The sequence below is a fragment of the Euleptes europaea genome, chromosome 13, assembly GCF_029931775.1.
Source record: "Euleptes europaea isolate rEulEur1 chromosome 13, rEulEur1.hap1, whole genome shotgun sequence".
Classification (NCBI taxonomy): Eukaryota; Metazoa; Chordata; class Lepidosauria; order Squamata; family Sphaerodactylidae; genus Euleptes; species Euleptes europaea.
In genome coordinates, this window is record NC_079324.1 from 29,050,015 (window position 1) to 29,065,135 (window position 15,121).

The 15,121-nt window shown below is 44.6% G+C and overlaps 1 protein-coding gene across 1 annotated transcript in view; it reads left to right on the plus strand.

Moving 5' to 3' along the window:
- Positions 1-298: 298 nt before the first annotated feature.
- KIAA1210 (KIAA1210 ortholog) overlaps positions 299-15,121 on the plus strand; it is a 30,642-nt gene continuing 15,819 nt past the window's right edge. The window contains exons 1-4 of the mRNA XM_056858994.1: positions 299-374; positions 9,683-9,744; positions 12,574-12,745; positions 14,373-14,499. Of these exons, the coding sequence (XP_056714972.1) occupies positions 340-374; positions 9,683-9,744; positions 12,574-12,745; positions 14,373-14,499 (396 nt within the window). The 5' untranslated portion in view covers positions 299-339. The remainder of the gene's footprint in view (positions 375-9,682; positions 9,745-12,573; positions 12,746-14,372; positions 14,500-15,121) is intronic.

A 15,121-nucleotide genomic window follows, 5' to 3' on the forward strand; every position in this document is an offset into this window, starting at 1 on the left:
ATCAGCCTTGCAGAGGAGACAAACAGATGGTATTTTGGGGGCTTGCGATACTGTGGTTTCGCAGGGCTGGAGAGAGACAGGAAAAGGGGGAGTGAACAACTCATACCCATGTATGGAACAAGCACATCCTTCTTTGGATCTTGTTCAGCAGTGACTGTGGGCCTCAGATCAGGAACTTTATCTGGCTAGTAATCGTATCGGCACGCTGGCTTTTGTGCGCGCGTCGATGCGGGGCAACTAGCAAGTCAGGCTCTGAGTTTCACAACCTTGATGGAAGGAAGCATCCTTTATATATGTATAAGGAACCATAAAGTTGATATACAGTGTACGTGAGGGATCATGGCAGGTTTCTACAGTTGTCTGAAGAGTAACAAGTAAGTGACTTTAATTATAAACCTTGCATCCTACGTCCTTTCTTTAAAAATGAGTTAAGCTTTAGATGGAGTTAAATACAGACTCGACATTTAACTTTGTTCTGTTTGTTTTACTGTTAAAATATTGCAGTTTAATGCATGCAAGAACAGAGGACTTCCATCCTTTACAGATTTGTTTGCATTATAAATCTGCTGGATTTTGCATTTGCTTTGTGCAAACATCACCTCCTAGGTGCTCGAAATAATTAACAAAAATAATTGCACAAGAGATGAACCACCCAGTGAAATATGCTGCTATCCGCAAATGGCTTCTTTTGATAAAAAAAAATGGGCAATGATTATTGAGGCTGCAGTGGATTGATCTTTATGCAATTTGAAGGTTGTGTGTTTATAGCTTCCCGGTTGTGTGTTTTTTCTCTGCATGATTAGCTTGAAAGAAAAGATGCTTGGATGAGTTAAAGTGGTCAAGAATCTATAGGAGGAATACAGAAAGCCTGTTAATGATTTAAATCAGATGCATTTTAAACGTTGGATGTTCTTGAAAATGTGGCTGCATTGCTTCTGGAAAGGAGGGATTCCCCCCCCCCCGAAAAGTGTGCACCATGCCACATAGCATAGCCCTTTCTGGTTGCAAAATATGTGGGTTTTATTTATTTTTCTGGGTGCTCTGGCGATGAATCTATACAGCAAACCAAAAGGAGAAAAATGTTTGTGCTGGTTTTTAATTGACATGTTATTAATTTTAGAGTCTACTTGTCAACTAATAAAATTAGTCTTAAACAACTTAGCATGTTATATTTGGGGAGGGGGATAACATGCTGTAACCATATTTACCCATCCTTCCACCCAATGTCTTCCCCCCACCTCGTACGAGGGTTGTGTTGCCACCATTTCAGTCTTGCAAATGATGGACTGCCCAATTATTCACCACACTAACACAAAGAAAATACAACATCGGAGGGCAATTTTGCCCACAGTGTAAACTTGAACATCTGGTGACATCATGTTAGTTACTTCAGTTATTAAACACAAAGGGTTGCATCATACCAATTTTTCAGCTGGTAGAAAGAAGAGGGACCTGTTTTGACCACCACAAAGGATACGATGGAGATAATGGAATGTGTGGACCAAAGCTGTGTAGCGTGATGTAGTGGTTAAGAGAACCGGTGTAGTGGTTAAGAGAATCTGGAGAACCAGGTTAAGAGTGGTGGACTCTAATCTGGAGAACTGGGTTTGTTTTCCCACCCCTCCACATGAAGCCAGCTGGGTGACCTTGGGCTAGTCACAGCTCTCTTAGAGCTCTCTCAGCCCCACCTAGCCTCACAAGGTGTCTGTTGTGGGGAGGGGAAAGGAAGGTTATTGTAAGCCGCTTTAGACTCCTTAAAGGTAGAGAAAACAGGGTATAAAAACCAACTCTTCTTCTTTGATGGGAGCTACACTGAGGAAGAGGGTCATGAAAGGGCAAGCAGAAAAGCTAGTAGGATTATTATTGTCCCTTTATTAATGGTATGGAAGAATTTCCGAATGGGCATAGCAAGCAATGGAATACTTTTTTGGACAGACTGCAAAAGTACGGTGGGTGGGAAATGCAATGTCTTTGCTCCCCATTATTCTGCATTGATTTACCTTGAAGTAAAAAGCCTAGAAAACAACCATGGTTCATTGGTTCTTGTAGGTTATCCGGGCTGTGTAACCGTGGTCTTGGAATTTTCTTTCCTGACGTTTCGCCAGCAGCTGTGGCAGGCATCTTCGGAGGAGTAACACTGCTACACACTTGACACTGAGAGACACTGTCCTTCAGTGTTACTACTCTGCAGATGCCTGCCACAGCTGCTGGCGAAACGTCAGGAAAGAAAATTCCAAGACCACAGTTACACAGCCCGGATAACCTACAAGAACCAATGAACTCTGACCGTGAAAGCCTTCGACAATATTTTCAACCATGGTTCATTCATTATCTCTTTTAAACAGCCACAGATAGTTACTGCACAGTGTTTCTCTGTGTTATCTCTACATTGGAGTGAGCCCTCCCATGTCCTGCTTATGCTACAACGATGCTATAGTTGTTATTCTACTTTAATTGTCATGGCCTTCCCTGAGGGTCCTGGGAACTTTAGGGCGAAAACGCACGGTCGCTTTAGCCTCCTTTATTCCCTGTTTCAGCCAGGATTCAGCCAGGATCGAACACACGTTCGGCGAAACGCATGCGTTCGATCCTGGCTGAATCCTGGCTGAAACAGGGAATAATGGAGGCTAAAGCGACCGTGTGTTTTCACCCTTAGTTTCACAAGGGTGCCAGACACACCTCGCAGAACTCCAGTTCTCAAAATTCTGTGAGAAGAGGGAATTACTGTTCAATTGGTTTAAGCCTATGGTATAAATATGCTGTTGTTATTATAAACTCTTATGGCGAAAAGCGACGTATGAACAGATAAAGTCTCTTTTTGCCATAAGAGACATGTGTGTTTATAATAACTACGGCTCCACAAGTAACTATTTGATGTTATGTTGGCTGTCCTGAAAGGACATATTACTCTGTGGTGGTCCTCAAAGCCGCTGTTTGGATTTGCATTTTAAAGTCACCAGGTAATGTGTCTGAATCGATAATGCCTATGGCTGACTACCGAGAAGATCCATGCTCCTGAGAGTAGATGTTCTTCGCAGGTCTGTGGTGGAGCCAGTGGTGTATAATTTATTCACAAATGATAGAATTCAGTTCTGGTTCCCCCAACCCATTGTTCTCATTAATGCATCAAGTCATGATATACCTTTTCTAAAAACCTGTAACACCTCAAAACTATTTTAGCTGTCAGGGCTTCTGCCAAAGAATCCTGAGTATTCTAGCTTGTTGAGGGTGCTAAGTTTGTTAGAGTTCCTTGGCCTCCTTTTCCAGCTACAGTTCCCAGGGTTAAGGAATGGCTATTGAATACCACCAAGGAATAGGTTGCTGTGCAGAGGAAGGCACTGGCAAACCACCTCTGTTAGTCTTTTGCCTTGGAAACCCCAAAAAGGGGTCCCCATAAGTCGGCTGCGACTTGATGGCACTTTACACACACACACATTGAATAAGTGTACATCCGCAGCTTAAACATCTAATCAGTATTGAGTGCTTGAACACAAAAGGCTGCTTTAAACCAAGTTAGACCATTTGGTCCGCCAGGGTCAGCGTTGTCTACTCGGACTGAGAGCAGCACTCCGGTGTCTTGGGTACAGATCATCCGCATCATCAACTCCCTGATCCTTTTCGTTGGAGATTCTGGGGCTTGAACCTGGGACCTTCTGCATGCATTGCAGCTGTTCTACCACTGAGCCACCGCTCCTCTCTTAATGTATGCTCAGTAGGCATGATCAGTTTTCTGTGTAAATTAGCCGAATAGCGTTGTGGTGGTAAAGCAACACCCGAAGACCCAGCACCCGCTTTTCACTGGCATGCGGATGACAGCAGGATGGCTGGTTGCTCTTTCGCTCAGGGATGAACATTGATGGCAAAGCGAGCCCTCTGGAAAGTTATGCCAAGAGTGCCTTCCCTCTCTACCCGTTTGAATCCCTTGACCACTAAACATCTCTATCGAATCCAGCTGGAATCGAGCGTGCCTGGGAAATTCAATCCCTATAAGCTGCCTCCCCCTCCCTGGTCCTCCTCCCCAAGCTATTTTTCTAACCTACCAATTGAAACATAATTGACTCTTTCAGAGGGAACCTCACGGCCTTCCCTGGCAATTTGAAAACCCCCAAGCATTTTATACTTAGCTCTGATCCAGCACCAGAAGTACAATATTGTATCTTCTATATAATTGGGCAGAGGAGGATAACCTGACAAGTAGCAATAACTTGCTTTCAAAAAATTCTTAAAGAATTTTAAAAAGAATTTTAAAAAAGAATATAACTGGATTGAGAGATGGCTTGGCCTGAACATAGGAGGCACACTAAATACACTGCCCTGGAATGATAGATCAGTCAGGGAGGAGGGAAGAGCCGTGCTACGTTTTAAACTTTAAAGAAAAAGGAGAAGAGATGTCAACACATGACTTTCTTTCTCCCTTGCCCAGCCCAGGGGTAGGCAGGGAAGAAGGAGCCAGGCACTGTTGTGGTACCGGACACAGCTCTGCTTGGTCCGGAGAATGGACGAGCAGGATAATGAATGCTAGGGAATCGGCTCTTTGGGCGGATCCAACCAGCTTTTCTGCTGGTGTAAAAGGGAGGATGGGAGTCCCCTTAGAGCATCCAAGAAAGGCTGTGGTAGAAATATGGGACCTGTGTAGACAAAAGCCGTGTTGAATGTGGGTTATAGTAAGGAGGGGAATGGGGCAAGTTCGAGTGAAACCTTCCATCTTCCCTCATGCCCGCTACCTAGCTTCTGCCTTCTGTAGATAGCAGCAGAACCCAAGGATGCTTGGGGCAAGAAGAGGGATGGTATACTTTGCCAGTGCCCTGAAGGTCTTGGAAGATTGGGAGTCCATCCCAGGCTGCAAACTCGTTACTATGAAATGATGTATTTGTGACATTTCCAAAATAAACATTTCTTTTGTGATGCACAATGTTGTGTTGGGGGGGATATGTTGCAAGTTTCCCGTGGGCCCAGAAAAGTTATGCTTGGTTGCCAACAGGTCTGGCTCCCTGGAGGTGCCTCTCCCGGTGTGGAAAGACCAGGCTAGAGAGAGCCACTGTGGCTCCTCTGTCCCGGACCACAGTGAACACATCCTGGACTCAGGGTCTGTGTGGTGTGGGGGCTCCGCCAGAGAGTTCCCTTTTAGAGGCACAGCGGTCTCTTTGAGATGCGCAGATTCCCTGCCGCCTGTTTGGTGATTTGGATTTAGGAGAGGAAGATGTGTGTGTAAGTGGGGGAAACGGCAGGCTGCCTGAAGTCAGTAAGGCAGCTCGGATGAAATTCAAGATCTGTGGCTCAAAGAAGCATTTGTTTCCTTTGCTCCACTCCAGTGTTACTTGCCAACCTATATATTTTCATTTCTTTCACTCAAGTTGTTTTGCCCTCCGCTTTCATTCTCTTTGGCTTCCTTAACTAAGCCTGTGTAATTGTATGAAAAGCATTTCCTCCCGTTACTTTTTGGGGGGGGGGGTGAAATATCCCACAAAACCAGCTGTTTTCCATTAGATTTTGTTTTGCTTACACACATACACACACGCGATAAGAGTGGAGGTCATTTCCAGAACAGTTGGTCGAATGTGAACTGCTATTAAATCTCACACATCAATACAGTTTTTGCAAATTATAATGTGTATATCAAAGCCAACGCTGTCAGATTCTGGAAAGGAGCATGCTTCAGAGAATATGTGACCCTGTCATGATCCTAACAGCATACTTTTATTGACATGACATGTCACTTGGCTGCTAAGTCAGACTTCCTTAGCACCATTATTATTTTATGTGCATTTGAGGGAAACGCTGGGCAGCCTGACCTTATGCAGAATGTGACTACAGTTAGGGGTTTTATATGCTCTGCATTTCTGCAGGGGAAACTGCAGGTTGTGGTGCAAAATCCAGTTTCTTAAGAAAACCAGCTTTTGTTGGGAAGGGAGGAAAGTTTCTAGCTTTATTGATTGCAAAGTTCGTCATGAAATTGTATGAGCAAAATGTAGTGAAGCCAGAGGCGCCAAAGGGGTAACTGGATCATCCTGTAGTTCCTCTCCCCTCAAGACCACCAGAAAAAAATGATACAATTAAAAAATGCAGAATAACTCATGCGGAATAAGATAAATGAGGTCTCAACTAGAGTACTGTGTTCAGTTTTGGGCACCACAATTTAAAAACGATGTAGACAAGCTGGAACGTGTCCAGAGGAGGGCAACAAAGATGGTGAGGGGTCTGGAGACCAAGTCCTGTGAGGAAAGGTTGAAGGAGCTGGGTATGTTTAGCCTGAAGAGGAGAAGACTGAGGGAGTCATATGATAACTATGTTCAAGTACTTGAGGGGCTGTCATATTGAAGATGGTGCCGAGTTGTTTTCTGTTGCCCAAGAAGGTCGGACCAGAACCAGCGGGTTGAAATTAAATCAAAAGAGTTTCCGTCTAGACATTAGGAAGAATTTTCTAACAGTTAGAGCGGTTCCTCAGTGGACCAGGCTTCCTCGGGAGGTGGCAAGCTCTCCTTCCCTGGAGGTTTTTAAGAAGAGGTTAGATGGCCATCTGTCAGCAATGCTGATTCTGTGACCTTAGGCAGATGATGAGAGGGAGGGCATCTTGGCCATCTTCTGGTCACTAGGTGTGGGGGGGAGGTAGTTCTGAATTTCCTGCATTGTGCAGGGGGTTGGACTTGATGACCCTGGTGGTCCCTTCCAACTCTATGATTCTATGAGGCATAATTTGCACTGCATGTACAGTTTGCTGGATCCAGCAATTGCTGTCATAGGATATAGGCTATTTTTGTGCAGAATGATGAATTCTTCTTTCTTTTAAAATTTAGAGCTCACCCAGCCCTGCTTCTAATTGTTTGCAAAAAATATTGTACGTGAGGAAGATAAGAGTTCCTGCATGCTACTGATTTTTGTAAAAAATAGAATTAAAATTAAATAGGACTCTATTTATCTCTCTATATATATTTATTCTATTTATTAGTGTTTTACAACGGATGGCATATTATATAGCTATGCATCTCCCCACAGAATTTTGCATGGAAAGATTGAAGGCTTGAGAAAGTCTACACGAAATGGAAGTTTACCGGATCTCCATTGCTCTACGTCTTGTTTCCGTTGCTATGTGATATATTTGTGAACATTATAAATAACGAACTGATATGAACTGAGCGTTTACGCCGGCATATGTTCACAATTGTGTTTGTTTTGGGACTTTACCCATTGTTATATATTGGTTGCTTTAGAAGTGTACCTGTTTTCAACATTCTCATTATATTCTTCTAATTGCAAGTATTGCTTTGTCTCTTTCCTACATTGGAAACATTTATTGAGTGCCATATTTTGAATTCCAAACTCCTGTAAGCACTTGTAAGCCTTTTGTTTGATTACAACCTCCAGGTGGTGGCAGGCGATCTCCTGCTATTATAACTGATCTCCAGGTGGTAGAGATCAGTTCACCTGGAGAAAATGGCTGCTTTGCCCATTGGACTCTATGTCCCTCCCCTCTCCAAACCCTGCCCTTCTTAGGCTCTGCCCCAAAAACCTCCTGCCAGTGGCAAAGAGGGACCTGGCAACCCTAGGTGGAACTTTGAAGAGTCATTTGAGCCCTTTGGTAGCCAACCGTCCCTGTTTACCAGGGGCCATTCCTGTTTTCTGGTATATCTCTCTGGTCCATCACTGTCCCTTTTTTGTCCCCATTTGTGTGCTTTGGGGATGCATTAAAATTTTGTGAGTGGGAGTTTGCTAGCATTGTCATTCTTTTGGATTGAGCTCTCGCCCAAATTAAACCTCTGAGCCTTAAGTGGATGCCTCTTGTCTTTCTGGCACATGTATTCTTGCACACGATCACGAAGGTCCCGTGCAGTACACAGCCCTTCTTTTCACACCCTGAAGTTGCTGAGGTATGCTCTGAACTTCTGATAACCTATTGTATGAGACGTATGTAAAATCTGTCAACCTCTCCCATAATAATGGAATGCTGCATACCTCAGGCAGAGAAGAGCTTCAGCAGTCTGTAAAACGTTCCTTGTGTGTGTGTTCATGGGAATTAGATAGCAACCCTTGGTTTGAGACTGGGGTGTTAAGTGGTTGTCCCTATTGCATTGCCAGGCTCCTGGTGAAATGTTGGAGGCTGTGTACAGCTGCCTTTTGATTTCCCCACTCCCTTGAATCGGGTTCCAGTTATACCTGGGTGGACTGGGTCTCCTCGGATCCAAAACCATGAGGCTTGGTCTTCATCCTTTACTGATCCTGGCAGTTATGCTAGCCAAGAAACTCATAGCCATATATAATTTTTTAAAATCATTGGCCCAGGCTTTTCACCAATTCAGAATGTGAGTTTCCCCACTCCAACTGTGAACCTGTTAATTATTTTGACTCCTGACCCATGTGGAATCGCTCCTGTTTCTTGTTCCATTCCACTCTTATGTAGGCTTGGTGTTTTCTATCTAGGCGGGAAATCCCATTGCAGGGTATCTATATACTTCATTTATAGCCTGCCTGTCTCGTTAATAAAATGTTCACCATCAGTATCTTGTGCAACTGCAGAATTCATGGATTCCCAGGAACAGAACTGCCGGGAGTAGACTGTGAGGGAGATTTGGGACTTTAAAATACTGCAAGGAGAAGTAGGTGTAAGAAAGCAAAAAAAAGCAAGGTGGAAGGAGACAAGAACCACACTGTTCACAAGAGTCACCGTGTAGTTTCTAAAATATTTTTAGTAGAAGACACACATACTTGTTCATAATATTGTCGAAGGCTTTCACGGTCAGAGTTCATTGGTTCTTGTAGGTTATCCAGGCTGTGTGACCGTGGTCTTGGTATTTTCTTTCCTGATGTTTTGCCTGCCTACCACAGCTGCTGGCGAAACGTCAGGAAAGAAAATACCAAGACCACGGTCACACAGCCCGGATAACCTACAAGAACCAATACTTGTTCATGTTTTTCAAACAATCATGAGGGCTACAAACCTGGTCATATAATAAAAGCTCAGATTGCTGTGGCTCCATTTAAGCTGCAATGCTGTGAGTGAAATACCAAATGCTACTTCCAGAATCCCTAGGGTTGCCAACCTCCAGGTACTAGCTGGAGATCGCTTGCTATTACAATTGATCTCCAGCCGATAGAGATCAGTTCCTCTGAAAATGGCTGCTTTGGCCATTGGACTCCATGGCATTGAAGTCCCTTCCCTCCCCAAACCCTACCCTCCTCAGGGTCTGCCCCCAAAGCCTCCCGCCGGTGGCGAAGAGGGACCTGGCAACCCTAAGAATCCCTTAATATACATTAGTTCCCTCTACTTCTTAGAGACTAAAGTGAAAATATACATTCAGACCTACAAGGTTCTTCCACACCCAGTTTTTTTTTAAAAAAAAAAACCCTAATCATTTAATGACTTCTTTCCTTTTATGCAAGCGTTGATCCCGACTTCCTGAGAAGTGGGATGTGTCTTCTTGAGAAGCAAGGCTGTTTGTTAGTTTTGGCTGGAGAATGGAGTGTTGTTGAAAAGTGAGGAAAAATCCATTTGGCTTGAGTGCAAAAATATCCGTTAAAATCCTTCCTCCCCCCTCCCTGTTTAGTATGCGCGACGTTTCTGTAGGAAAGCCTCAGACGGTATTGCTGCTTCTTGGCTGACTAGGGGATTATCAACGTCTTCCTCTAGCTAGGACCAGACAGCGGATTGCATCGAGTCTAACCAGCTGTTTAAACTTGGGCTTTTCAGCGACTGCATCATGGCGACTGGACCGGTGGATGTCCTAGAGCCGATTGAGGCTGAAGAAACAGGTGAGCCGTTTTCAAGGGAGTAAATGGGTTAGAACTGTGAAATGGCTGTTTTGAAGATAGCATAGTCTAAGGGCAGGCAGCTGGAATGGAGGTCCAATCTGGCCTTACCCATACCATATAGCCCTTAATCCAAGGGACCTTACTTTCTCCTCTTAGTAGGCTGACCATATGTACCGTTTTGAATGGGACAGTCCCGTTTTTATCATTTTTCCTGGCCTTTTTAATGAAAATGTCAATTTTGTCCCGTTTTGCACCTCATTGCACTTCCAGCGTTTGTTTCCTTCCTTTCTGACATTTCTTATGCCGCATGCAGGCATGGCTGGGTAAATTCTCATAGAAAAAGTGCTCCAATCGGGTTACACTAATATTACATAACCTGTGTTACATAAACAGGTGTTGCCATCCCAATGTCCTGTTTTTTGTCTCAAGGACATATGGTCAGCCTACCTGTTACTCATTTCAGGCACTTTCTCTCGCATATGCTAAGAGCAAAGGGCTCCAACCCTCTCCTCCTCCAGAGAGACCAGCAACAGTCTCTGTAAGAGTTCTCTCCTCACACTAGGGTTGCCAACCTCCAGGTACTTAGCACGGGATTATAGTACATAAATGCACATAAACAGGTAGTAAATAACAAGTGTATAATAAGTGCTGAAAGACAAGACAAGTGCAGAACACAAAAACTAAGCAACTAATTATATACAAATTCTCAGGTAAATCTGAAACAATCCTTGACATGTATCTGAGAGTAACAGTCCTTTTCTGGATTTCAAGATAGTCAATTCCACAGGATATCCAATATCGGTATAAATCCAAAGACATGGGGGACGGCCGTTTCACATAAGTTTCTTCAGCCCCAAAATACGTCCTACATTTAAACACATTATTTAAAATAGTTATTTAAATAATTGATTTACTTCAACATGGATGTAAGTATATCTTTTATATGATGAATTGAGTAATATAGTTAATACTTTGGTACTATTTTAAATAATGTGTTTAAATGTAGGATGTATAATTAGTTGCTTAGTTTTTGTGTTCTGCACTTGTCTTGTCTTTCAGCACTTATTATACACTTGTTATTTACTACCTGTTTATGTGCATTTATATACTATAATCCCTTGCTAATTTCCAAACCTATTGGTACATGCATTTCGTACACCCCAGAACGATAATTTTGAGTTCCACCTAACTCAGAAACATGAACGATCCAGTGGAAAGGCATTACTTTCCCTGTTTTCTGTCTCTCGTTGTCCGGGACCCATAGTGCAGCCATAAATGCAACCATTGTCTGCATTAAAACACATGGCTGAAGTCATGCTTAGCACCTTGGTTAGGACTGACATCCCCCCCCCCCCACAGAACAGAGAAAGGCCGAGTCGCGCTCTGGAGTCATTGTTCTTTTCTCAAAGTGGCCACTGTCCGCCCTGCTTTGCGGTGGACGGTGGCACCGTCTTGCCCCTGCTGCACGTGGTGGCATGGTGGTGCGAGAGCATTGCCGACAAAATCATAGGGGAGGACACAGAAGACAAATGCCCGCTGAAATGCTGCTTTGTTTACAAAGTCCTCTGGTTGTGGGTCTCTATTATGGCGGCTGCCTCCCTGTCCAGCCTGCATGTTGAGCGAAGAATAGATCATGTGTCGAACCAGGCTCTGCAAACCTCAGGACTTCTTTGTGTCCCAGATGTGTACGTCACAGCCAGGGCAGATGCTTCATCCTGAGAGACTTACAATGCCTTTATAACATCTGTTTATTTACAGATATGCAAACTGAACATGGAGGAGGGGGAGTAGGCCATTGTCCAGAATATGATGTTCATTATTCATTGTTCATATGGGAGCCAGAGTGGCACAGCGGTTAGGCTAGGATCTGGGAGACCCAGGTTTGAATCCCCGTTTCTGCCATGGAAGCTCGCTGGGTGACCTTGGGCCAGTCATGGCACTCGGTCTAGCCTACCTCACAGCATTGTTGTGAGGCTAAAATGGAGGAGAGGAGAGTGATGTGAGCTGCTGTCGGTCTCCATTGGGGAGAAAGGTGGGGTATAAATGAAGTAAATAATAAATAAAATGATAAATTTTTTTAATGGGGATCAGCTCCCCCGGAAAGAAAAGTGACAATACCCTCTGGTCTTGCCAGCGGGCTGCAAAATCACCTGCTTCTGCTGGCTGCCTTGTAGCTACCAGCCTTTTAAGGCCCTCTCTCCTTGTTTAAGACCCCATGGTCTTTTGTGCATGGCTGTTTCCCTCGCCATCACCCCTTCGACGACTTCGGGCCTTTGTTTGGATTATGCATGCCGTTTCCGACCGCCAGAGGTCACCTCGCTCTCCCCCTGCATTTTGCCTACGTTTTCAAATTCGAGATAAAACAGGTCCCTGAAAACGCGGGGAAACCCAGAGGGAGAGCGAGGCAACCTCCGACCGTCAGAAATGGCATGCATAACTGCAACAAAGACCCAAAGTCCTGGGAGGGGTGACCACGAGGGAAACAGCTATGCATAAAAAGCCCGTGACTACAAAGTGTCCTTAATGCAAGTCTAGAGCAAAATGTCAGGTTTTTTTCATTTTGCGGAGCCAAAGCGGTACGTCACAGTTGCACTGAAGAACCCCAAACTGTAATAACGGTGCAGTCCTAAGAACGTTTTCCCGGGAGTAAACCCCATTGGATAGACCTGAGTAGACCCGCTTAGGATTGCTCCCTAAAGCTTGCAACTTAATCTTAATATAGGCCTCTTAACCATTTTCTGGCGGTAGCTTACACCGCCAGACGGAGGTGGTTCGCGCCGGTGTTGATAAGATTCCTTTGGCAAACTGCTTCCCCCCCCCCTTCCACAGGAAAGAAAAAATCCAAGTTTCAGACTTTCAAGAACTTCTTTGCCAAGAAGAAGAAGAAGAAGGAGCCTTCGTCTCCCGAGGCAGAGAGCACACTGAAGCCGAGCCAGTCCAGCAGTGACATCAGCGCGCCTCACCTCGACTCCAGCATGCTGCATTTACTGGCGGAGCCCGGGTACGGTAGCCATCTTGTACCAACAGGTTAAAAAAGGCAGGAGTTGTCCCACAGCAACATATTTCATTGAACCCGATGCGAAAACACATCCCACTGCCGGGGCTGGAATGTCAGGAATTTCCTCTTTTTTTCCGTTTGCAACGTGCCTCCCCGACGGGCAACCCCGGTGTCAGAACCCTCTGAAGGCTGTTTCAGCTCACAGAAGTGCTGAGCGATGGGCTTTGACGGTCGTCTGTTTGAAATCCACCCAGACTGTACTAATTAGCGGCCTCTTTTTTTGGGGGGGGGATTACACGAGCAATTAAAATATGACTCCCGTAACGCCCCGAGCAGCTACTGCGGTTCTTTTGTGAGAGCAGACTCGGAGCCCCCGCCCTCCCCTACAGGAATAGAAGCTGGCAGACCTCTGCCACAAATAAATAAAAAGTTTTCCCAGTTGAAAAGCTGTGCTTGCCTTAGATTTACAAGTGGTGCACATGTGCACAGTGTTGCTTTTGTTTGCATAATATTTGTGCAGACTGCAGTGTGGGAGCCTCTTGGTTTTTCCATTATATGTGAGATGAAGTTTAAGGAATATTTCTAAAATGTGTATCAGAGTCGGCGTGGTGACGCAGCTGTAGTGTTGAACTGGGCTCAAATCCTCCAAACAAAACAAAAATCTAGTGGCAAAGACTAACAACATCTGTTTCAATATGAGCTTTCGTGGGTCGCAGCTAGGGTTGCCAGCCTCCAGGTGCTGGCTGGCGATCTCCCGCTATTACAGCTGATCTCCAGGCAACAGAGATCAGTTCACCTGGAGAAAATGGCCACTTTGGAAGGTGAACTCTATGGTGTTATACCCCATTGAAGTCCCTCCCCTCCCCAGACCCCGCCTTCTTCAGGCTCCACCCCCAAAATCTCCAGGTATTTCCCAATCTGGAGCTAGCAACCCTAGTCGCAGTGTACTTCATTGCATAGATATGTGATGGAAAACTGTATTGGAGAATGTTTAGATGTCACTAGATTTTATTTTGAGACAACAGACTAACACCGCTGTTCAAATCCCCACCCCTTCACAAATCCCCACTCAGGAGGGGAGAACCATTAGCTGTTGGAAGGATGCGCAGTTTAAAAATGTAAATGGTAGCTAGGTAAAAATGAGAAAGTCTGAGAGGTATACTGGATAGCTTGGATTTAGGCAGGGGAGACATGGGTTCAAATTTATTTATTTACTTATTTATTTAGCTCCAAGTGGTTTCCGCTAATTGCTTTAGAGTAGGGCACCACCAGATTGGACTTCCTGCAAGTACCAAAATTAACTGAGGCCATAAACATGATTCCCAGCAGTCCTTTTCGTCCAGTGTGTTTTCTAGGCATGAGCTAAGAGCCAGGTAGCTGCCTGTTCTCATTTCTGCTCATCTGTTAACTTACTAGGTACGTAAGCAGCAATTTCTGTCTCGCACACACGTGCACACACATTCATACATACACACCGTCCCTCATCCACAATATGCAGTTAAGACTGGCCTACTTTACAGGGGTGTCGTAAGGGTTATCATGTATTTGAAGAAAGCACTACATAAATAGTTTCTTGTAAGTATTGGGGAGTGTTATTTCATCTGATGATGAACCACATTTTCCCTTTCAGATCCAAAGGAAGCATGGGAAATAAAGCCTTATCGCATGATAGCGTTTTCATTTTTGAATCGCCACCAGATACAGCTGGCAAAACATCCTCACAGGAGAACCTTCCTGGGAAAGTGAGAGCTTTGCAGGTATGAGGGCCTTCAGATCTTCTGGAGGCCCTTGCTTACTGTTTCACTGCTGGAACAAGTTTGTGAAAAGTGTCCCTCTGTCTGTCTGTCTGTTTGTCTGCATCTGTGAGCCCCTGATAAAAACTTTGTTGGACAATTAGCACTTCATTTCCAGGCAATCCATCCACTGCAGGTATTTCTCCTCTGAAAGGTTCCTGGTGTTTGTGTGTGTGGAAATTGGGCTGAGGTTCTCCAAGAGTAGTTTCTCTTCCCCTTCGACCACGAATCCTGGTCCCTGTTGGTTCAGGGCTCATGGACATGTTCTACTCATTGCTGTCAAGGCTGCAAGGTATCATGAGTGCGTTTGCATCCTCAATCTTTGATTCTGGCCAGTTTTTGGATGGAGGGAATGGGAATCCTTTTGGCATCCCTCCCCAATATTTTCCAGCAGACCTCTAATTTAGCTGGCTTTAAAAGGGTATAGTCATGGAGGCTAAGTCAGTCAATGACTGGTAGGTGCAATTGCTAAATGGAACCTTCAGATTCTGAATACACAGTTATCTTCTGAATACCGAGTGTAAAAGGGTAGTTAAATAAACAGATACATTTAAGTAAAAGAATAGAAGTGACTGGCATTTTTGCT